This window comes from Hyla sarda, chromosome 7, assembly GCF_029499605.1.
Source record: "Hyla sarda isolate aHylSar1 chromosome 7, aHylSar1.hap1, whole genome shotgun sequence".
Taxonomy (NCBI): domain Eukaryota; kingdom Metazoa; phylum Chordata; class Amphibia; order Anura; family Hylidae; genus Hyla; species Hyla sarda.
The window spans coordinates 104408278-104434181 of NC_079195.1; the positions used below are offsets into that span (position 1 = coordinate 104408278).

Here is a 25904-nt window from a genome sequence, read left to right on the forward strand (position 1 = left end):
ACAGATATCTGGCGGATCCGTGTACACAAGCTCTAAATTGTATGGAGACAGAATATGACATAGTATTGTGCCATACCGTTCTTCTGTCAATTTCAACATAGTTATATTATTTTAGATTATTAGGAATAATGGTGCCCGAAAGTTAAACAGATTTATAAATGACTTCTATTTAAAAATCTTAATTCTTCCAGCACTTATCAACTGCTGTATACTCCAGAGGATGTTCTTTTCTTTTTTGAATTTCTTTTCTGTCTGACCACAGTGCTCTCTGCTTACACCTCTGTCCATGTCAGTTCCTGACATGGACAGAGGTGTCACCAGAGAGGACTGTGGTCAGACTGAAAAAAAATTCGAAAAGAACTTCCTCTGTAGTATACGGCAGCTGATAAGTACTGGAAGGATTAAGATTTTTAAATAGAAGTAAATTACACATCTTTTTAACTTTCTGGCACCAGCTGATTTAAAAAAAAAAATAAAGTTTTCCACCGGAGTACCTCTTTAACAGCAAGTAAATAGCAAAGTGTCTTATAATTACATAAAGAACAATATATTAAAAGTTTAGTTTGGTGACAGGTACTCTTTAACCAGTCTGAACCTAAGAAATAAGCATAGCTTTTGTAGAAATATATTTTGATATTCATGTGTACTCATAATTTCACATCCTCATACTATAGCCATTCTATTATGCCTACATTTCATTGTACAAGGTGACTTTGTATATAGTCCAATATACAATGTTAAATCACATTTCTTTTACAACCTGTTGCATAAAAGCTTTTTTTTGTAGTAGGGATGGCATGTATATGAACTTCCATCACACAGACAAACTCAGTGATGAAAAATAAAGTGAACAGGAGAAAATGGCTCACAAATAGAGAGTGTTGATGGTTAAGTAACAACAAAGTTACTTATTATTTACAATCCATTCACTTATTATGAGTAGTGTTCTGGACATCTAAAGGCAAAGCCATTGCTTGCATCTTGTGTACATCCACATGAGATTAAAAATAAAAGTAAAGTTAATAATGTTGTTCAAATGTGACAGTGGTACAATGGAGTCAAAGCAATCTTTCGCTGTGGGTTAAAAGGTTTGTTTGATAAGTACATAAAAAGGAAAAGGGTCTGCATGACCATGTACATTCATTTTAATAGGGATCATAGAAACCCAAATGTTTCCTATTGTGGCCTGTGCATCACCCACACATTTCCCCAGCAATAAAGTCTCTTTTACTTGGGCCAATAATAGGTGAATGAATATAAAGCAGCCCAGGTAAAAGGGCCAGCCAAAAAAAAAACAGCAAACATGTATTCGTCAGCTGATCGCATCTTTTGTGTGGCCAATAAAATCATTGTTATTAGCTGTACATCACCTTGCAAATAATGATTCATTTAAAGGGCTGTGTCCCGATCACACCCTATCGGTCCAGCCACGACGCTAGAGAGAGTGTGATGGTGCAAGGATTAAAGCCACCAGACCTCTGGGTATCCACTGCTAGTCCCAGCAAGTCACCAAATTAACCCTTCGATAAACATGTTTCACCAGAGCTTCCTCCAGAAAGGTGATCGCCTATATTTAGAGATCAAAGACCAGAGCTGATTAATTAAACATTTAATCTGAAAAAAGGTATCACAGTGCTATACATAAAATAAACAAATGACATAGAGGAACAAAATATATAAAAGAGGTCAGTAAAACAAGTTCAGAAAACAAAAATAAAGTCCTTACAGCATAATGGTATAGCAGTCCTTGTGAGTGAGAGTCCAGCTGTATTTTAGGATGTCTTGTCAGCTTTTGCCACAAGGATTGAACAAAGGTTTGTCCAGCATCTCAGTTTTATAGTGGTTTTTCTGGAGGGAAAACTCCATCCCCCTCCTCCCCTCTGATCCCATCAGGTGGGGGCATCTCTCTTCCGGGTCGCTTATCTCATTTTGATTTTATGATGGGACCAGAGACATCTCATATCCTGCTGCTACGAAGGCTTTTAACTTCAAAAGAAGTATAACACAGGCAGACAGACCCCCTAATTAAAACTGGAATACACAAAAACAAGTACACAGTCTGAATGAACCCTCACCCATGCCTTATATTATACATTATACACATATACAATTATAGCACACATGTATGATTCCATAATCAAGCCTTGGGCCTGACAGGCTGCACGAATAATTCAGTGATCAATGATTTCTTGAATGAAGGCTCAGCAAATGAACGCTGATCACTGATACTGGGGCTTGTTATCTTCAGCTTGTTGGTCTGTGTAAAAGGGCCCTAACAGCTTCTTCTAAGGATACTAAACCCGTTATAAAATCAGCTTATTGCTCCTTAAATCTGATTTAAAGAAATGGTGGTCTAAGTGGACTGCTTCTTTAGACAACACTAGCTTAGAAATACAGGGTGGGCCATTTATATGGATACACCTTAATGAAATGGGAATGGTTGGTGATATTAACTTCCTGTTTGTGGCACATTAGTATATGTGAGGGGGGAAACTTTTCAAGATGGGTGGTGACCATGGTGGCCATTTTGAAGTTGGCCATTTTGAATCCAACTTTTGTTTTTCCAAGAGGAAGAGGGTCATGTGACACATCAACCTTATTGGGAATTTGACAAGAAAAACAATGATGTACTTGGTTTTAACGTAACTTAATTCTTTCATGAGCTATTTACAAGTTTCTGACCACTTATAAAATGTGTTCACTGTGCTGCCCATTGTGTTGGATTGTCAATGCAACCCTCTTCTCCCACTCTTCACACACTGATAGCAACACCGCAGGAGAAATGCTAGCACAGGCTTCCAGTATCCGTAGCAAAACAAAAATTGGAACAGGACCCTCAGTTTACGCAGAAGATTTTGTTCAGTGATGAGGCAAACTTTTATGTGAATGGTGAAGTTAACAAAACCACCGCTATTGGTCTGACACTAACCCACATTGGATATATCCCTCCAAGACTGTTGGAACACAAAAATTGATGGTATGGTATATGGGGTACAAAGATAGTGGGGCCATTTTTCATCAATGGAAACCTCAAGGCCACTGGATATGTGAAATTGCTACATGATGATGTGTTTCCCTCTTTATGCACTGAAGCTGGCAGGTTCCCTGAGATTTTCCAGCAAGATGGTGCACCACCACATTATGGTTGTCAGGTCCGAGCATTCCTAGATGAACAGTTTCCTGGAAAGTGAATTGTTCATCATGGGCCAGTTGAATGGCCCCCAAGGTCTCCCGATCTGACCCCCTTAGACTTTTATCTTTGGGGTCATCTGTAGGCAGTTGTCTATGCTGTGAAGATACGAGATGTGCAGCACCTGAAACTACGGATACTGGAAGCCTGTGCTAGCATTTCTCCTGCGGTGTTGCTATCAATGTGTAAAGAGTGGGAGAAGAGGGTTGCATTGACAATCCAACACAATGGGCAGCACATTGAACACATTTTATAAGTGGTCAGAAACTTGTAAATAACTCATGAAAGAATAAAGTTACGTTAAAACTAAGCACATCATAGTTTTTCTTGCAAAATTCCCAATAAGTTTGATGTGTCACATGACCCCTTCCTATTGAAAAAACAAAAGTTGGATTCAAAATGGCCAACCTCAAAATGGCCGCCATGGTCACCACCCATCTTGAAAAGTTTCCCCCCTCACATATACTAATGTGCCACAAACAGGAAGTTAATATCACAACCATTTCCATTTTATTAAGGTGTATCCATATAAATGGCCCACCCTGTAGAACTTTTTTGTACACTGATTGATACATTGGCCCAGATATATCAAACTGCATGAGAGAAAAAATAGAGGGATTTCCCTATAGCAACCAATCACAGCTCAGCTAATGAGCTGTGATAAATGAAAGCTGAGCTGTGATTGGCTGCTGTGGGAAAATCACTCTATTGTCACACTCCCCTCACTAGCACTCTTATTTGAGAAAAAGTAACTGACATTTTTAGCTGAATAGTTAAATTACATTTTACCCAAATAAAAGGGGGCAGATATATGCAGTGTATGTATTGTAGATATAGCATAGAAGTCAGTAAAATGCACACATAACCAGAAAGGTATTACACTCACCAAATCCATAGGCACATCACATTTTGCATAGAAATCATCTTCAGCGAAGCCTGGTCAGAATCAAACCCAAGAAGTTGCATTGACTGTAATGAGTTGCTTAATGCTAATACATGACACACTATAAACTCATTATGCTGCCTACTTCACTATATGGTGCAGGTATTTGTCAATTTGTGTGTATGTGGATATGCTTTTTTTTAGAGCATCATCTGAGCCTCAACACCCTATTATAGAAAACCTAACATTCATTATTTGCATCAGTATAATTTTTTTTTATCCAAAACTGACCACAACAGATTCCAAAAGTGATGACAAACATTTTTTTTTTCTTTCAAATGAACTATATGTTACTGGTATAGCTTGGCATTCTGTCAAAAACAGATGTAAAGATATACTTTTGCATACTGACAATTGCCCCATTGACTTTAATGGCCCAAGCATTTTCAACTAGTAACTACATTCAGGCCATTTATAGTCCGAATGCAGTCACTTGTTTCTTTAACATTAGGGTTATTCAAGTAAATGGTTACTGCCAGTACATGGTGGTATATGCTGGTACCCCTTTTAAAGGGTGCCAACGAATACAAGAAATATATAGAAATGCTATCTGCCTATCTATGTTGGATCCAGTGATCTTCAATCCAGGGATGTGGACCTGCAGCTACATGTCCCAGCATTCCCTGACAGTATGCAGCTGTCAGGGCATGCATGGAGTGCTGGGAGTTAAAGTCTTTCAACAACTAGGGATCATTCTTTCCTTCTTAGTTATCTCCATTCTCTCTCTCTCTCTCTATGCATATATATATATATATATATATATATATATATATATATATGCACACACACACATCAAAGTAATGCAGGTCACAGCATGTAAGTAGCAGACTCTCAATTATTTGCAAAAGGCTGTAGTCTTTTTATTGCACCATTTTGGCTATAGCTTAACCTTTGTCAAAATCTGTGGAGCACTGGAGGCAAAAGCAAATGCTGCTAACTACTTGCAGTTGTACCTGAGTTTTACTGCCGAATAGATGAACACTGCAAGAGATGTTATTCTATCTGGCAGGTCTGGCAGTCTTGCATCCCTACTGAAGTGCTGGATGATTGGATGGGATAAGTTCAGACATCAGTTACCCTCCAGCGGTTTTCTACTATGCCAGAGTGAAACAGTGTTAAATCTCCGGATAAATGCAAGGACCCTAAAGATTTCTCGAAGAGTTTTTTGTTGCGAAAGCATTTTGTGGGTTTCATTATAACATAGTCATACTATAGGCACTTATTTTACATAACTGAAAATCCCTCCCTGTATATTTGCAAAATAATATCTGAAATATCTATTTTTTAGGGTCAGGAAATTTCTCATGAAAAAGAAGCTAGAGATGAGTGAGTTATTTTCCTTTCTTTAACAATAACACAATTCCTTTATAGGACCGAAGCATGACATTTTCACTATTCTAAAAACTTCTATTAATACTTAACATTTAGAAGACAAGTGCCATCTTATATTTAGAATGCATATATCATGCCTACCATTATTTGAAGCACAATTCTATCCACTGTTCCTTAGAGTTGTAGATTGTTTTTATAAGCTACACTATTTTGCAGTTACGGTATTTGGACAGTTCCACCAAAATTTAGACTGGAGTTTTTTTTTTCTTTTTTCAAAGTACAAAAAAACTAAACAAATCATCACATCCAATTTTATCAATAGAAATACCCCTTAACCCCCCCCCCCCCCACTCTATCCCCCCCAGTCCTACATACATTAATCAATTAGGTGGCAGGGAGTCGGGAGGCCAGGAAACACCACACAATATCTAATTCACCCACCTTATATAAATCCCCCTAACCATTTGTTTGTTATCTTTTGATAATTTATCTTTTAATAATCTAGTGATTACTTTTTCAATTCTACAGTTCCCATTCAACCTGTTCTCCCGACTCCCTGTCCCTTCACATCTCATAATGTCTATAACAGCAATAACCCCCAAATGGGGGGGAGAATTTTTTTTTTTATAAATTTGGACTGGAGGTTGGTTTGACATATGCTAAAACTTTTATGTACAATGTTATATATAGTGCATCATTTTTTTTTTAAATAAATATGGGTAATTTACTGTTACTCCTTTCTTCTTGAAGGAACCTTCAGTGGTCATCTTTTAACTCATAGAATGTAATCTCTCATGAGCAAGGCTGTGTCACTTCTCTTTTTTCCATTGTCAAATGGTTACTATAGTATCAAGCATCTTCCATCCATTTAATAGACTATGTGATATTTAACATTTGTCATTCACTTATCAGAAATTTCTTCCTACCTCAGAATAAAATATCTAAAGTCGTGACCATTAGGTGTCTCACTTACCTGCCATCTAGTAAGTGGGGATAGGGATAAACTGGTTCTATGTACAGGGAAAAGAGAGAGAGTCTGGGCTGTGTGCCTGTGATCTGTTAGCCTGTTTGCCTTTTCCAGAAGATCAACACCATGTCCGAAAGATAACATTAAGGCTTCCCTTTCATCTATGACCACAAATAACGTTTGGGCATTGTTCTTCCTACTGTATGTACACAAAGTTGCCTCCTGAATGTAGAAATCTAATTTCTCCCTCCACCCTCCATTTAGTCTGCAGGCTTATCATCATTGTCATAATCTGCAGCAGCAGCAGTTCAGTGCTGTTTATTTATAGAACCTTGCAAACCCAGGCCATTAATGACACCCTCTACCAACATGCAGTCTATAGCAATGTACTTTGCAGCTCATGCCCCAGCAGCACAGTGCCAGCCAATTCAGTTCAGTGCACTTTCAATAACACTATGTTATGTCATAGCAGAGAGGAATAGGTGCTGTGCTGTCCTGCTAGACAAGGTGCTGCTAGACAAGTAAGGGAAGTGCCTGCGTGAGTACTGCTGGCAAACAGTCCCGCAACCTAAAACTGATAGAGAGAAAAATACTGTAGCTGTCCAACATAGAGGGGGCTACCATTTGCTCAATAATAGCAGTGAGAGCAATAACATCGGGGGTTTATGTCACAAAACAAAACAGATATTTAAAAATATTTTGTAAGCCCAAGTGTGAATTAATTTGTTACTAATTCAATAATTTATCTGAAAAGGGCAACAGAAGTGTGCTAGTAATAAGAAAGTCCCAGGTAGTCATCAGTTGCTTCTGATGTGTAAATCAACTATTATCGTTACAGATTCTATTTGTTAGTGTTGGTTATGAACTGTGCCATTGGTCTGTCCTCAACATAATCTTTCTCTGTCAAGCAATGGCACATTTTCCAGGTAATTCATGTAGTCAGGGCCAGCTCTGCCAATAGGCAAAATAGGCAGCCGCCTAGAGTGCCCTCTTGATGGGGGTGCCACTCTGCCCTCTGCAATAAAGTTAGCCAGTATCTGAAGCACCCGCCTATCCAAACACCCACTCCATGGGTACCATAATAATCTGCATTTTTCAGCCTGCTGTAGGAGCACAGTGCCACCCCCGAGGCAGACAGGCACGATCACTCAGGTCAGGTGACATTGTGCGCGTCTCCAGACATCTGCGCTGTGTCTCCCCAGTGGTAAGGTGATTACATGAGGAGGTGGTTTGTTACAGTGCAGTGCCAATGGGCAGGGTCAAGGTTAGCTTTTGCCCAGGGTGGCAAAAATCCTTGCACCAGGCCTGCATGCAGTTCCACTGCACACTCCTTTCTGGTGCCAAAACATTGCAAAACATTGCATTGCAGTACCTTTTTTAAAACCACAGTGGTCACATCGGTATCCAATTTTCCCTCTGCTGGTGCTTAGACCTCCTCTCATAAGATTACAGCCAGGGAAACTACCATACGTATTGCCCAGTGACTCTGCAAGGGCATGCTGATACATAGTGGTCCACCACCCCACTGTACTCATGGGGCTTATACAGTACATTGAGCACACAAAAACACAGTATATACATTACATACGCATATAACATAGAATAACATGCCTACATAGAATTGCATACTTACTATGAAATACTTGGGGTTGGGGGGGTTGTCACAGAGCTTTTTTGGGCAGTTTTTCATTCAGTATTTTTAGTCACATCTAGAAGTGGATTCAACAGGAATAGGAAATTTAAAGAAAGAATGTAAACTTTTCCATCCTGCTATATCAACTTCTTGGTTTTGCTTAAAAAGCTGATTGAAAAACTGCGATAAAGAGCTGTGTGTGGGACCTTCCTTGTCACGATTCGGCTTGCGGGTTGTGGATCCGCTGTGTCAGCGAGGGATTGGCGTGGACCGTGCTAGTGGACCGGTTCTAAGAGGCTACTGGTTTTCACCAGAGCCCGCCGCAAAGCGGGATGGTCTTGCTGCGGCAGTAGCAACCAGGTCGTATCCACTAGCAACGGCTCAACCTCGCTGACTGCTGAGAAGGCGTGGGACAGAAGGACTAGGCAGAGGCAAGGTCAGACGTAGCAGAAGGTCGGGGGCAGGCGGCAAGGTTCGTAGTCAGGATGGATAGCAGAAGTTCAGGTACACAGGCTTTGGACACACTAAACGCTTTCACTGGCACAAGGCAACAAGATCCGGCAAGGGAGTGCAAGGGAGGAGATCAGATATAGCCAGGGAGCAGATGGAAGCCAATAAAGCTAATTGGGCCAGGCACCAATCATTGGTGCACTGGCCCTTTAAGTCTCAGAGAGCTGGCGCGCGCGCGCCCTAGAGAGCGGAGCCGCGCGCGCCAGCACAAGACAGCAGGGGACCGGGATGGGTAAGTGACCTGGGATGCGATTCGCGAGCGGGCGCGTCCCGCTGTGCGAATCGCATCCCCGACGGCCATGACAGTACAGCGCTCCCGGTCAGCGGGACTGACCGGGGCGCTGCAGGGAGAAAGACGCCGTGAGCGCTCCGGGGAGGAGCGGGGACCCGGAGCGCTAGGCGTAACAGTACCCCCCCCCCCTTAGGTCTCCCCTTTTTTTTGTCCGGTAACTGCCTCCCCTGGGATGAGGACACCGGGAAAGAATGGAGGGTTTCCTCAACGGCAGGCAGAGCAGCAGGAGTAGGAATGGGGAGGGAGGGCAGAGGGTGAAGCTTGGCACGGGGCAGGGTGACACAAGGACGGGAGCCATGAGGAGGCACAGAGGCTTGCCTGACGGGACTGGGAGGGGGGGAGAGGCACTTCCTAAGGCAGGCAGAGTCCCAGTTCTTGATCTCCCCGGTGGTCCAATCAAGGGTGGGAGAATGAAGCCGGAGCCACGGCAGACCGAGGAGGACCTCAGAGGTACAGTTGGGGAGAACGAAGAGCTCAATCCTTTCGTGGTGGGGTCCAATACACATCAGGAGGGGTTCTGTGCGGTAACGCACGGTGCAATCCAGTCTGACTCCATTGACCGCGGAAATGTAGAGCGGCTTGACAAGACGGGTCACCGGGATGCGGAATTTATTAACAAACGACTCCAAAATAAAATTTCCAGAGGCACCGGAGTCCAAGCAGGCCACGGCTGAGAGGGAGGAGTTGGCTGAAGGAGAAATCCGCACGGGCACCGTGAGACGTGGAGGAGCAGACTTGGAACCAAGAGACGCCACACCGACGTGAGCTGGGTGCGTGCGTGCGTTTCCCAGACGTGGAGGACGGATAGGGCAATCCACCAAGAAATGCTCGGTACTGGCACAGTAAAGACAGAGATTTTCTTCCCTACGGCGATTCCTCTCTTCCTGGGTCAGGCGAGACCTATCCACTTGCATGGCCTCCTCGGCGGGAGGCCCAGGCGTAGATTGCAACAGATACTGTGGGAGAGGTGCCCAGAGATCTAAGTCTTTTTCCTGGCGGAGCTCTTGGTGTCGCTCAGAAAAACGCATGTCAATGCGGGTAGCTAAATGGATGAGTTCTTGCAGGTTGGCAGGAATCTCTCGTGCGGCCAGCACATCCTTGATGCGACTGGATAGGCCTTTTTTAAAGGTCGCGCAGAGAGCCTCGTTATTCCATGATAACTCGGAAGCAAGAGTACGAAATTGGATGGCGTACTCGCCCACTGAAGAATTACCCTGGACCAGGTTCAACAGGGCAGTCTCGGCAGAAGAAGCTCGGGCTGGCTCCTCGAAGACACTCCGGAGTTCAGCGAAGAAGGCCTGGACTGTGGCTGTGGCAGGATCATTGCGGTCCCAGAGCGGTGTGGCCCAAGACAAGGCCTTTCCTGAAAGAAGGCTTACTACGAACGCCACCTTAGACCGTTCTGAAGGAAACAAGTCCGACAACATCTCCATATGCAGGGAACACTGAGACAAAAATCCACGGCAGAGTTTAGAGTCCCCATCAAATTTGTCCGGCAGGGACAAGCGGAGGCTAGGAGCGGCCACTCGCTGCGGAGGAGGTGCAGGAGCTGGCGGAGGAGATGGTTGCTGCTGTAGCAGAGGCAGAAGTTGCTGTAACGTGGCGGTCAACTGCGACAGCTGCTGTCCTTGTTGGGCAATTTGCTGCGATTGCTGAGCGACCACCGTGGTAAGGTCAGCGAGACTTGGCAGCGGCACCTCAGCGGGATCCATGGCCGGATCTACTGCCACGATTCGGCTTGCGGGTTGTGGATCCGCTGTGTCAGCGAGGGATTGGCGTGGACCGTGCTAGTGGACCGGTTCTAAGAGGCTACTGGTTTTCACCAGAGCCCGCCGCAAAGCGGGATGGTCTTGCTGCGGCAGTAGCAACCAGGTCGTATCCACTAGCAACGGCTCAACCTCGCTGACTGCTGAGAAGGCGTGGGACAGAAGGACTAGGCAGAGGCAAGGTCAGACGTAGCAGAAGGTCGGGGGCAGGCGGCAAGGTTCGTAGTCAGGATGGATAGCAGAAGTTCAGGTACACAGGCTTTGGACACACTAAACGCTTTCACTGGCACAAGGCAACAAGATCCGGCAAGGGAGTGCAAGGGAGGAGATCAGATATAGCCAGGGAGCAGATGGAAGCCAATAAAGCTAATTGGGCCAGGCACCAATCATTGGTGCACTGGCCCTTTAAGTCTCAGAGAGCTGGCGCGCGCGCGCCCTAGAGAGCTGAGCCGCGCGCGCCAGCACAAGACAGCAGGGGACCGGGACGGGTAAGTGACCTGGGATGCGATTCGCGAGCGGGCGCGTCCCGCTGTGCGAATCGCATCCCCGACGGCCATGACAGTACAGCGCTCCCGGTCAGCGGGACTGACCGGGGCGCTGCAGGGAGAAAGACGCCGTGAGCGCTCCGGGGAGGTGCGGGGACCCGGAGCGCTAGGCGTAACATTCCTAAAACAATTGTATTAAAGGGGGCATAACAAAAAGCCTTAAAGGGGTATTCCAGTATTTTTTTTTATTTGACTTTGCTACAGTGGCTTTAAAGTTAGTGTAGTTTATAATATAGTGTCTGTACCTGTGTGTGACGGTTTTCTCACAATTCTTATGTGATTTTTAACCCCAATATTTATTTTTAACAGCATACAAAATTACTGTTGTCTCAGATTTTTCCCAGGTTGCAATGCGGCCAAGACCTGACGTCACTAGTCAGCTGATAACAGGGAGCCTGTCTGCTTCAAAGGGCGGAACAACTGCTGGTATTTTTGCAACAGTTGTAGTCACTCTGATTGGAAAGCACAGGTCTTTTGAATGGATGCAGCTCATTTATGTTACAATGGGTTGGGTTGCTGATGTGTGGGAGGGAGGAAAATGGAATTATAGGATTTGTAGGTAAATAAGGAAACTCAAACAGGAAATACCAGTTCACAAAAAGCTAGCCACAGTGTTATGGTAATCTCATAACATAGCCATTTAGCCCCAAGACAAGTGCAGATCCTTCCTAAGCATGTCCATTACTGTCTGCCAGGTATGCACTAAAATCACCTTATGGAAGATAACCCCTTTAAAGTACGGGGGAGAAATAGCATTTACTTTGTTACATATTGTCATCTTTGCAAAAATGGCAGACAAGCCAAAGTAGAAAATGCTAATATATTTGTAAGTAAATAAAATATGTTAGAAACATTGGCTATATATACGACTTCTGATTTAATAATATATGGTTAATTTTAAGTTTTGGATGTAACTTCTCTATAATAAATAAATAGGCAAATAGACACAATCACACAAAAAGAGGGAAAGGGGTACCAATAACAACCCTATTTGCCCTAAAGGCTATCCCTTAAACACTATAAGGAATTTTTATTCCATATGCCTGTGATGGTGTAAAAAATAAAACTTCAATTACACACAGCTGCCTTATCGACAACCCCTGTACCAGGTCCTCTCAGTTAGTCCATGGTTATTGCTGACACATTCCAGGAACTGCTCCTCTTAAAGGAGTAGCCTGCTGAAAAGTATCTTGAGTCTGTTGTGCCGGGGCTACAATAAAAAAGAAAACAAACTTTAACTCACCTTCCCCTGTAGAGGCGCTACAGCTGTTCGGTCTTCCGGTCTGGTCTTCTTCCGTGTGCACGGATTGTCACACTGCGCTCAGCCTATCACCGGTCGAGGCGGGACATCGCTGCGGCGGGTAATAGGCTGAGCGCAATGTGATGATCCATGCACATGGAAGAAGGAAGAAGACCAGTCCAGTAATGCATCTAGTGTATGCATCACTGCTCACCAGGGATGCGCACTGGATTTTATTATAGGTTGGGAATTAGAAACATAAAATAAAACCTCTACTCCAGAATGGAATATTACTACTGCAGTGACTAAATGATATCATGATACTGTTTAAAATAAAAACCGCTATACACCAATATCACCACTATACAAGGGATGAATAACTACACCAAACATTGACCACTACCATTACCACTACATAGTGACTGGATAGTACCACTTTCCTGATACGAAATAAGAACTCCTATACACAGACCATCATCACCAATAACATCACTATACAGAAACCAATATCACCAATAACACCACTATACAAGGGATAAATAACTGTACCAAACCATGACCATGATTTTACCACCACATGGTGACTGGATAATACCATCACACTATTACTAAATAAAATCAACTGTATACAGACCAATATGACTATACAAGAGACAAATAATTCCGCCATACCACGACCACTACCATTACCACAACATAGTGACTTGACAATACAATAATACTGTGATTAATCCCTTAAGAACTGACGTTTTTTCGTGACATATTGTACTTTATATAAGTGGTGCATTTTTGTTGACACATGCAAAAAAAATTGTGAAAAACTCCAAAATATCATGAAAAACTGGAAAATTTCTGGCTTTTTTAAAATAATTTTTTATGGTGTACACTGTGCAGTAAAAGTGATGTTATATTTATTCTGTGGGTCAGTACGATTATGGCGATACCCATTTTATATAGCTTTCTATGTTCTTTTTCCTTTTCTGAGCAAAATTATTTTTCTGCCATTCATTTTCCAACAGCCGTAACTTTTTTATCTTTCGTCCAACGCCATTGAGTGAGGGCTGTACTTTTATTGGTATCATTTTTGCGATACGTGCGACCTTTTGATCTTTTTTATTCAGCTATTTGTACCAAAATTGGCTAATTTTGCGCTTTTTTTTGTCGTTTTTTACGGCGTTAACTGTTCAGGATAATTTACATTATAGCTTTAAAGTACATGTCATTATGGACGTGGCAATACCTATTATGTATATGATTTGTGTTTTTTGATGTTTTTTGATGACAATACAGGGTTTTATTGGGAAAGGGGCAGTTTTTTTTTTTTACACACTTCATACATAGTTACATAGTGAGTACGGTTGAAAAAAGAAATGCGTCCATCAAGTTCAACCAGGGAATTAAAGGGTAGAGGTGTGGCGCGATATTGGGGAAGGGATGGGATTTTATATTTCTTCATAAGCATTAATGTTATTTTGTTCCAGGAATGTATCTAACCCTGTTTTAAAGCTGTTAAATTTTCCTGCTGTGACCGGTTCCTGAGGTAGACTGTTCCATAAGTTCACAGTTCTTATGGTAAAGAAGGCGTGTTGCCCCTTGAGACTAAACCTTTTCTCCAGAAGGAGGGAGTGCCCCCTCGTCCTTTGGGGGGGGGTTTAACCTGGAACAGATTTTCTCCATATTTTTTGTATGGGCCATTAATATACTTGTATACATTTATCATATCCCCCTTAAACGTCTCTTCTCAAGACAATTGTAACTCCTTTAATCGCTCCTCATAACTAACTCATAACTAACTAAGTGATCTACAAGTACACCCAGATCCTTCTCTACCAGTGACTCTGCCGGTTTAATCCCCCCTAAGACATATGACGCATGCATGTTATTAGTACCCAGATGCATAACTTTACATTTATCCCCATTGAACCTCATTTGCCAAGTGGATGCCCAGACACTTAGTCTATCCAAGTCATCTTGTAACCTATACACATCCTCTATAGACTGTACCGTGCTACAAAGCTTGGTGTCCTCTGCAAAGATAGAAACAGAGCTGTTAATGCCATCTTCTATATCATTGATAAATAAATGAAACAGCAGCGGGCCCAGTACTGAACCTTGGGTACACCACTAATAACCGGGGACCAATCAGAGTACGAATCATTGACCACCACTCTCTGGGTACGATCCATGAGCCAGTGTTCAATCCAGTTACAAACTAAAGTTTCCAAACCCAAAGACCTTAACTTACCTGTCAGATGTCTATGAGGGACAGTATCAAACGCTTTAGCAAAATCCAGAAACACTATATCCACAGCCATTCGGGTACTGGGACGTATGCATATGTCCTATAGCAGGAAGGGGTTAAATAAAAACCACTATACATAGACTAATATTCCTTTTATACAGAGACCAGACCATATAAATAATTACATTGTGGAAATTACAGTGCAGAAAAACATATTAGTACAATTTTCCAGCACATTCTTCACAGTCCCCTGAATTGTGCCTCCCTGGGTGCCCTGCATAGTATCAGGGAGTAGATAAGAGTGTAGACAGGTAAGAAATCTCCCAAAAAGATAGGTAAGGACCCCCCCCCCCATTAGTCAGGTAGGTAAAAAATCCCGAAGACCCCCCCCCCAGTAACCGGGTAGTTAAAGAATCCCCCTAGTAGGCAGACAGGTCAGGAATCCCCTTCAGTAGGCAGGTAAATAAGGAATCCCCCCCCCCCACCCCAGTAGGCAGGTAAGGAGTCCCTCCAGAAGGCAGATAGTGTATTTAAGGAATCCCCCTCCAGTAGACAAGTTGGTAGTAAATCCCCCTTCCCAAATAGGCAGCGAGGTACGGAATCCCCCTAGTAGGGAGGTAGGTTAGGAATCCCCCCAATTGGAAGTTAGGTAAGGAAGTCCCCCTTTAAGTAGGTAGGTAATTCCTCCCTAATTAGGTAGGCGCCCTCATTAGGTAGATAGGGAATCTTCCAGGTAGGTAATCTACTCACCCTCCACAAACACAGACATACACTCCCAGTAGGTAGATATATAGTGGTCACTCATCTAGGTAGATATACAGTGGTCCCTCATCTTACAATGGCCGCAGGTTACAATATTTTAAAACAAATTGGTCAATTGTCTTTTCTGAAACATTGTAACTTGAAACCATACTCAACATACAGCATTACAGACTGTTCAGATCTGCAAAATGGGTCAAAGGCTGGAAGAACTGACCTGTATTATATGGACACCTGTTTTACTGAAGTACATGCCCTGACTGGCTGTCTGGTTGCACCTTCCTACAGTAAAAGGAGGTACTACATGTTCTGTACTACCTTTTACCTGTGCCAGGTTTAGTTGCTTCTATGGACACTAGGTGAAAACGGCTCCATTTTACTTTTTAGGACACTGTGTGCACTGTACAGAACCCTGGAGAAGCTCCTGTCCTGCACATATACATTCATTTACAGCTTCCAGCAGCTTTCTCTTAATTTTATATGTAAGGACTTGCTTTATCTATATGACTTATCAACTTTTTTTAGATGATATTTTAGGGCTTTAGAACCAATTACCAGCTCTTTGCAAACCCAGTACATGAGTAACCCCTTCTCCCCACATGCCATATATAGTACTGTACTGTTTAAATCACTCCCCAGCACAGTGCTTGCCAGTTGAGTATGTACTGTCCTAATATTATTGTGAGAAGTAATGGAAAGGAAGTCCATGTGTGTGTACTACTGGCAAACAATAAAAATTAGATGTACATGGTCAGGATTAGGTACTGAGTAGCATACCATTTTTTTTTTTTTGTGGGATCTGACTGGTACGCTTTAAAAAATGGTGGCAAGAATATTTCACAGACAATGCTGCCTATGTATCTTATCCCCAGTTGTAGTTAGAAGTGGCGAAAGCAGTCCTTAGGGGCCAAATTATGCTTTCAGGCCTTCTTTTATAAACATAATAGCTCAATTATGCACTAAAGGAAAAGCTGTGCGGAGAGTCTTCACAGTATTTTCAAGGGCTCCTCAGAGATTGTCTTCAACACTGTTCCCCTACCAATATATCTTACCCTTACTAGTATACAAATTTGGGAGTAGACATAGATTGTACTTTATCCTACTTATGTTTTTTAAATTATCCTCTACTGGTCTATTTTTTGCTCCTTCTAATGCTGATGAGATGCCACCTCATCAAAATAATGAGCTTCTCAAAATTGCTTAAATTCTGCCTTTATTAAGTTTATATGGGCCAATAAACGTCCCCAAATAGCATTGCATACACTTACGCTGTCCAGGGAGTAGCTAAAAGGAGTTAAAGGGGTACTCCGCCCCTGGCATCTTATTCCCTATCCAAAGGATAGGGGATAAGATGTCAGATCACCGCGGTCCCGCTGCTGAGTTCTCTCTGTGCGTAATGACGGGTGATACAGGGGACGGAGCAGCGTGACGTCATGGCTCCGCCCCTCATGACATCACGGCCTACCCCCTTAATGCAAGTCTACGGCAGGGGGCGTGACGACCGCCATAGACTTGTATTGACGGGGGCGGGCCGTGACTTCACGAGGGGCGGAGCCGTGACGTAACGATGCTCCGGCCCCTGTATTGCCCGTCATTACGTGCAGATGTATCTCTCTCTGCGCAGTAATGATAGCGGGGTGCTGCAGCAGTGATCTGACATCTTATGCCCTATCCTTTGGATAGGGGATAAGATGTCTAGGGGCAGAGTACCCCTTTAATATGTCTCCTTGAGGAGAACACCATTAATGGTGTGTGGAGCTTCAAAGTCCACAACCACTCCACTAGGGATTCTGGGAAGAGAGAACATGTAAAGCAGCTCAATCTCACCACCTTTTCAGGTAGCATTCCCTAAACATCAGTTTTTCACTCCAACTACAGAGTAAAAAATTAGATGTTTAGAGAATGCTACCTTTGTGGTGTGAATGACCTGCTTAACATATTCACAGCTGTCCAGGGATAAAGGTTGGGTAAATTTTCTGGATGTACGACATTATAATTTAGCTTGTTTAGTTACACGGGGTAAATTGGAAAAAAAAACTCTAATTGCTATTCTAATATTCTACTTGAAACCAGCCTAGTATCCCCTTGGACCTTACCAGCTTCCTTACACACTAGATATGCTGCATTACCTTAGTAGGTTCAGGGCAGCTCATTCTAGAGACACTCTAGCATCCTGGAAAGCCTCACCCTGAAATCTATCTTCACCATGCTACTATACTTTCGAGGAACTAAGACTCCAGTATGGCCTTGAAACAGGTCAGTTCTTACAATATAATCAATTACTAGCATTTCTCTGACTTCTCTTATTAGACCTTTCTCGTGAATGCTCTCACAAAGACTCCCTTTAATGGTTTCCTACACTGCAATGAATCAGTCCATTTTCTCTCATATTTATGGAAGCTCCGCACTTCTAATGCTATGCCTTCCCAATTACTATTATATTATATTCCAATATTGGGAATCCAAATGAGAGAGAACTGATCTTTCCAGACCTATGCTTGAGGGACAAATTATTGGTCCAGTGGCAGTGGTAAATTAAATGTGAATGGAGACACAGTTCACTATCATGCATCATACACTATATGGTTTCTCTTTCCCAAAAACTCTTGATAAGCCAAACCGCATTGAGGCTTGTCCTAAATGTGGCTTGAGAAGATCAACTTTGTCGCTTGGTTTGATTACTTGACCCTCCTCACAAACATTCTGGACACAACTGTTAGGCTTCTTAGAAAGCTGAATATCACGTTGTCATCTGATCTCCTGTATCTGCTGGCTAAATGGCTTAAGTCTTATATGCCTAGACTACAAATGTTAATTTACACATGAATCATTATTTATTAATGGATCAACTAGAAGTTAGTAGAACTAAGGAAAAGTGAGCAAAGGCTTTTTTTAGGAAATGCAAAATCTTAATTTGTACAATTAGGCCCATAATGCATTTCTTTATGGATACTAGTTGGTAGCTGACTAGAGATATTGCTGGTACTGTCAGTAACTTTTGTATTCCATGTCAAGGCCATACATAGTTTACTTTTTTTCATTGGGGAAAATCTAAATTGCACCTTAAACTATTTAGATCCAGGATTCTTCTAATCTATTTTGTTCCTTTTGGCTTTCTCTTCTTTCATGGTTTTATTCCAAGTTCATTGTGAGCATTGGGTGGTGGTGGGCGAGAGGTGGGGGAGGGGGTGTTATGTCAGTATATTGTTGGGGAATGGATAAATTGTTTCAGCTGCATGCTAATTGTATACTTACGTTAGTATTTTACATACTGAAATGCCTGTAACAGGTTATGTGTTACGCCGAGCGCTCCGGGTCCCCGCTCCTCCCCGGAGCGCTCGCTACACTCTCTCCGCTGCAGCGCTCCGGTCAGATCCACTGACCCGGGGCGCTGCGATTCTGCTTCCAGCCGGGATGCGATTCGCGATGCGGGTAGCGCCCGCTCGCGATGCGCACCCCGGCTCCCGTACCTGACTCGCTCTCCCTCGGTCCTGTCCCGGCGCGCGCGGCCCCGCTCCCTAGGGCGCGCGCGCGCCGGGTCTTTGCGATTTAAAGGGCCACTGCGCCGCTGATTGGCGCAGTGATTCCAATTAGTGTCTTCACCTGTTCACTTCCCTATATCACCTCACTTCCCCTGCACTTCCCTGCCGGATCTTGTTGCCAATGTGCCAGTGAAAGCGTTCCTTGTGTGTTCCTAGCCTGTGTTCCAGACCTCCTGCCGTTGCCCCTGACTACGATCCTTGCTGCATGCCCCGACCTTCTGCTACGTCCGACCTTGCTTCTGTCTACTCCCTTGTACCGCGCCTATCTTCAGCAGCCAGAGAGGTTGAGCCGTTGCTAGTGGATACGACCTGGTCACTACCGCCGCAGAAAGACCATCCCGCTTTGCGGCGGGCTCTGGTGAAAACCAGTAGTGACTTAGAACCGATCCACTAGCACGGTCCACGCCAATCCCTCTCTGGCACAGAGGATCCACTACCTGCCAGCCGGCATCGTGACAGTAGATCCGGCCATGGATCCCGCTGAAGTTCCTCTGCCAGTTGTCGCTGACCTCACCACGGTGGTCGCCCAGCAGTCACAACAGATAGCGCAACAAGGCCAACAGCTGTCTCAACTGACCGTTATGCTACAACAGTTACTACCACAGCTTCAGCAGTCATCTCCTCCGCCAGCTCCTGCACCTCCTCCGCAGCGAGTGGCCGCTCCTGGGCTACGCCTATCCTTGCCGGATAAATTTGATGGGGACTCTAAGTTTTGCCGTGGCTTTCTTTCCCAATGTTCCCTGCATCTGGAGATGATGTCGGACCTGTTTCCCACTGAAAGGTCTAAGGTGGCTTTCGTAGTCAGCCTTCTGTCCGGAAAAGCCCTGTCATGGGCCACACCGCTCTGGGACCGCAATGACCCCGTCACTGCCTCTGTACACTCCTTCTTCTCGGAAATCCGAAGTGTCTTTGAGGAACCTGCCCGAGCCTCTTCTGCTGAGACTGCCCTGTTGAACCTGGTCCAGGGTAATTCTTCCGTTGGCGAGTATGCCGTACAATTCCGTACTCTTGCTTCAGCATTATCCTGGAATAATGAGGCCCTCTGCGCGACCTTTAAAAAAGGCCTATCCAGCAACATTAAAGATGTTCTGGCCGCACGAGAAATTCCTGCTAATCTACATGAACTTATTCACCTAGCCACTCGCATTGACATGCGTTTTTCCGAAAGGCGTCAGGAGCTCCGCCAAGATATGGACTCTGTTCGCACGAGGCGTTTCTTCTCCTCGGCTCCTCTCTCCTCTGGTCCCCTGCAATCTGTTCCTGTGCCTCCCGCCGTGGAGGCTATGCAGGTCGACCGGTCTCGCCTGACACCTCAAGAGAGGACACGACGCCGCATGGAGAACCTCTGCCTGTACTGTGCTAGTACCGAACACTTCCTGAGGGATTGTCCTATCCGTCCTCCCCGCCTGGAAAGACGTCCGCTGACTCCGCACAAAGGTGAGACAGTCCTTGATGTCTACTCTGCTTCTCCACGTCTTACTGTGCCTGTGCGGATGTCTGCCTCTGCCTTCTCCTTCTCTACCGTGGCCTTCTTGGACTCTGGATCTGCAGGAAATTTTATTTTGGCCTCTCTCGTCAACAGGTTCAACATCCCAGTGACCAGTCTCGCCAGACCCCTTTACATCAATTGTGTAAACAATGAAAGATTGGACTGTACCATACGCTTCCGCACGGAGCCCCTTCTAATGAGCATCGGATCTCATCACGAGAGGATTGAACTTTTGGTCCTCCCCAATTGCACCTCGGAAATTCTCCTTGGACTTCCCTGGCTTCAACTTCATTCCCCAACCCTGGATTGGTCCACTGGGGAGATCAAGAGTTGGGGGCCCTCTTGTTCCAAGGACTGTCTAAGACCGGTTCCCAGTAACCCTTGCCGTGACTCTGTGGTTCCCTCAGTAACCGGTCTCCCTAAGGCCTATATGGACTTCGCGGATGTTTTCTGCAAAAAACAAGCTGAGACTCTACCTCCTCACAGGCCTTATGATTGCCCTATCGACCTCCTCCCGGGTACTACTCCACCCCGGGGCAGAATTTATCCTCTCTCTGCCCCAGAGACTCTTGCCATGTCTGAGTATGTCCTGGAAAATTTAAAAAAGGGCTTTATCCGTAAATCCTCCTCTCCTGCCGGAGCCGGATTTTTCTTTGTGTCCAAAAAAGATGGCTCCCTACGTCCTTGCATTGACTACCGCGGTCTTAATAAAATCACGGTTAAGAACCGCTACCCCCTACCCCTCATCTCTGAACTCTTTGATCGCCTCCAAGGTGCCCACATCTTTACTAAATTGGATTTAAGAGGCGCCTATAACCTCATCCGCATCAGAGAGGGGGATGAGTGGAAAACGGCGTTTAACACCAGAGATGGACACTTTGAGTATCTGGTCATGCCCTTTGGCCTGTGCAACGCCCCTGCTGTCTTCCAAGACTTTGTCAATGAAATTTTTCGTGATCTGTTATACTCCTGTGTTGTTGTATATCTGGACGATATCCTAATTTTTTCTGCCAATCTAGAAGAACACCGCCAGCATGTCCGTATGGTTCTTCAGAGACTTCGTGACAATCAACTCTATGCCAAAATTGAGAAATGTCTGTTTGAATGCCAATCTCTTCCTTTTCTAGGATATTTGGTCTCTGGCCAGGGACTACAAATGGATCCAGACAAACTCTCTGCCGTCTTAGATTGGCCACGCCCCTCCGGACTCCGTGCTATCCAACGCTTTTTGGGGTTCGCTAATTATTACAGGCAATTTATTCCACATTTTTCTACCGTTGTGGCTCCTATCGTGGCTTTAACCAAAAAAAATGCCGATCCCAAGTCTTGGCCTCCTCAAGCGGAAGACGCCTTTAAACGACTCAAGTCTGCCTTTTCTTCGGCTCCCGTGCTCTCCAGACCTGACCCTTCCAAACCCTTCCTATTGGAGGTTGATGCCTCCTCAGTGGGAGCTGGAGCTGTTCTTTTACAAAAAAATTCTTCCGGGCATGCTGTCACTTGTGGTTTTTTTTCTAGGACCTTCTCTCCGGCGGAGAGGAACTACTCCATCGGGGATCGAGAGCTACTAGCCATTAAATTAGCACTTGAGGAATGGAGGCATCTGCTGGAGGGATCAAGATTTCCAGTTATTATTTACACCGACCACAAGAACCTCTCCTACCTCCAGTCTGCCCAACGGCTGAATCCTCGCCAGGCCCGGTGGTCTCTGTTCTTTGCCCGATTTAATTTTGAGATTCACTTTCGTCCTGCCGATAAGAACATTAGGGCCGATGCTCTCTCTCGTTCCTCGGATGCCTCAGAAGTGGAACTCTCTCCGCAACACATCATTCCACCTGACTGCCTGATCTCCACTTCTCCAGCCTCCATCAGGCAAACTCCTCCAGGAAAGACCTTTGTTTCTCCACGCCAACGCCTCGGAATCCTCAAATGGGGTCACTCCTCCCATCTCGCTGGTCATGTGGGCATCAAGAAATCTGTGCAACTCATCTCCCGCTTCTATTGGTGGCCGACTCTGGAGACGGATGTTGTGGACTTTGTGCGAGCCTGCACTATCTGTGCCCGGGATAAGACTCCTCGCCAGAAGCCCGCTGGTTTTCTTCATCCCCTGCCTGTCCCCGAACAGCCTTGGTCTCTGATTGGTATGGATTTTATTACTGATTTACCCCCTTCCCGTGGCAACACTGTTATTTGGGTGGTCGTTGATCGATTCTCCAAAATGGCACATTTCATCCCTCTTCCTGGTCTTCCTTCAGCGCCTCTGTTGGCTAAACAATTTTTTGTACACATTTTTCGTCTTCACGGGTTGCCTACGCAGATCGTCTCGGATAGAGGCGTCCAATTCGTGTCTAAATTCTGGAGGGCTCTCTGTAAACAACTCAAGATTAAATTAAATTTTTCTTCTGCATATCATCCCCAGTCCAATGGACAAGTAGAAAGAATTAACCAAGTCTTGGGTGATTATTTGCGACATTTTGTTTCCTCCCGCCAGGATGACTGGGCAGATCTCCTTCCATGGGCCGAATTCTCGTATAACTTCAGAGTCTCTGAATCTTCCTCCAAATCCCCATTTTTCGTGGTGTACGGCCGTCACCCTCTTCCCCCCCTCCCTACCCCCTTGCCCTCTGGTCTGCCCGCTGTGGATGAAATTTCTCGTGACCTTTCCATTATTTGGAGAGAGACCCAAAATTCTCTCTTACAGGCTTCATCACGCATGAAGAGGTTCGCGGATAAGAAAAGAAGAGCTCCTCCCGTTTTTTCCCCTGGAGACAAGGTATGGCTCTCCGCTAAATATGTCCGCTTCCGTGTCCCTAGCTACAAGTTGGGACCACGCTATCTTGGTCCTTTCAAAATTTTGTGTCAAATTAATCCTGTCTCTTACAAACTTCTTCTTCCTCCTTCTCTTCGTATCCCTAATGCCTTTCACGTCTCTCTTCTTAAACCACTCATCCTCAACCGTTTTTCTCCCAAATCTGTTCCTCCCACTCCTGTTTCCGGCTCCTCGGACATCTTCTCTGTCAAAGAGATCTTAGCCTCTAAAAAGGTCAGAGGGAAAACTTTTTTTTTAGTGGACTGGGAGGGTTGTGGTCCTGAAGAGAGATCCTGGGAACCTGAGGACAACATCCTAGATAAAAGTCTGCTCCTCAGGTTCTCAGGCCCTAAAAAGAGGGGGAGACCCAAGGGGGGGGGGTACTGTTACGCCGAGCGCTCCGGGTCCCCGCTCCTCCCCGGAGCGCTCGCTACACTCTCTCCGCTGCAGCGCTCCGGTCAGATCCACTGACCCGGGGCGCTGCGATTCTGCTTCCAGCCGGGATGCGATTCGCGATGCGGGTAGCGCCCGCTCGCGATGCGCACCCCGGCTCCCGTACCTGACTCGCTCTCCCTCGGTCCTGTCCCGGCGCGCGCGGCCCCGCTCCCTAGGGCGCGCGCGCGCCGGGTCTTTGCGATTTAAAGGGCCACTGCGCCGCTGATTGGCGCAGTGATTCCAATTAGTGTCTTCACCTGTTCACTTCCCTATATCACCTCACTTCCCCTGCACTTCCCTGCCGGATCTTGTTGCCATTGTGCCAGTGAAAGCGTTCCTTGTGTGTTCCTAGCCTGTGTTCCAGACCTCCTGCCGTTGCCCCTGACTACGATCCTTGCTGCCTGCCCCGACCTTCTGCTACGTCCGACCTTGCTTCTGTCTACTCCCTTGTACCGCGCCTATCTTCAGCAGCCAGAGAGGTTGAGCCGTTGCTAGTGGATACGACCTGGTCACTACCGCCGCAGCAAGACCATCCCGCTTTGCGGCGGGCTCTGGTGAAAACCAGTAGTGACTTAGAACCGATCCACTAGCACGGTCCACGCCAATCCCTCTCTGGCACAGAGGATCCACTACCTGCCAGCCGGCATCGTGACATTATGTTTGATCATGGGAATGTAAATCCTCATTTTGTTTTTGTTTTGGAAAAAAAAAGATATAAAAAAAAAACTATATTTCAATGCCATATAAAATGTCACAAGTTTAAAACCTGTTCTGGTCCTTTAGACATGGATATGCCATGAATGGTTGTAATGAGAATACACTTAGAAATGTAAAGTTGCTTGGTGAAATAACACATGAATTTTACACATACATTTTGTACAGCAGTACCTAAGCAAAAGTTTGTGTGATTTTAAAGTAGGGAGTGTAGGGGAATACACTTAGAATGATTAAGTTAAAAGCTGTTTCTGGAGAGAGCTTGTTTACACAGCAGTTAAGTGAGTGTTGCTGCTGAGAAATGGAAATAGGAGCTCTGAAGGATTCAGGTTGGCACAAAAGTTCCCCACAGAGCTGTCTTGTCTTAAAGGGGTACTCCACTGGAAAAAAAAATTCTTAAATCAACTGGTGCCAGAAAGTTAAAGAGATTTGTAAATTACTTCTATTAAAAAATCTTAATCCTTCCAGTAATAATCAGCTGCCGTATGATCCACAGAAAGTAGTTTTCTTTTTTAATTTCCTCTCTGCCGACACCTCTGTCCATTTTAGAAACTGTCCAGAGTAGGTGAAAATCCCCATAGCAAACCTATCCTGCTATGGACAGTTCATAAAATGGACAGATGTGTCAGCAGAGAGCACTGTGGTCAGGCAGAAAGGAAATTCAAAGAGAAAAGAACTTCCTGTGGATCATAACAGCAGCTGATAATACTGGAAGGATTAAGACTTTTTAATAGAAGTAATTTACAAATCTGTTTAACTTTCTGGCACCAGTTGATTTAAAAAAGAAAATGTTTTCCACCGAAGTACCCCTTTAAGGCTGTGTGGTATAAGGTGAATGTATATCATGCTAAAGAGTCAAAGGGATTGTCCAATCAGTATAAACCATGTCCATACTGTAGGGTAAATGTCTGGTTGGCTGCAGACATTTACCCTGCAGACATTCAGCTGTTTGCCGACAGCCCTTGTAGTGTAGAAGAACCCACAGCTATTAGGTGATTTCTGCAGCAACTCCCAATTCAGGAATTTGTAATGAGGCAGCAAGTTTTAGTAGCTTGAGAGCTTATTGTTATTATCACTAAACAGTCACTGAATAATACCCACAGAATAATTTTACTGTGAACTAAAGGTGTTAGTCAAAAAGAAAGCATAAATGTCACGATGCCGGCTGGCAGGAGGTGGATCCTCTGTGCCAGAGAGGGATTGGCGTGGACCGTGCTAGTGGACCGGTTCTAAGTCACTACTGGTATTCACCAGAGCCCGCCGCAAAGCGGGATGGTCTTGCTGCGGCGGTAGTGACCAGGTCGTATCCACTAGCAACGGCTCAACCTCTCTGACTGCTGAAGATAGGCGCGGTACAAGGGAGTAGACAGAAGCAAGGTCGGACGTAGCAGAAGGTCGGGGCAGGCAGCAAGGATCGTAGTCAGGGGCAACGGCAGGAGGTCTGGAACACAGGCTAGGAACACACAAGGGAACGCTTTCACTGGCACAATGGCAACAAG

The 25904-nt window shown here is 44.9% G+C and overlaps 1 protein-coding gene across 13 annotated transcripts in view; it reads left to right on the forward strand.

Moving 5' to 3' along the window:
• Positions 1 to 25904, forward strand: part of MYPN (myopalladin) — a 346898-nt gene that overhangs the window by 169788 nt on the left and 151206 nt on the right. For 11 of the 13 annotated variants that reach the window (XR_008846301.1, XR_008846300.1, XM_056530264.1 and 8 more), the window contains one exon: positions 5422 to 5459. The exons of the other annotated variants lie outside the window; for them this stretch is intronic. Coding sequence is in view for 9 of the 11 variants with exons in the window: in XM_056530264.1 (XP_056386239.1) it covers positions 5422 to 5459 (38 nt within the window). In the remaining 2 variants the exon portion in view is untranslated. The remainder of the gene's footprint in view (positions 1 to 5421; positions 5460 to 25904) is intronic. 13 annotated transcript variants of the gene reach the window in all.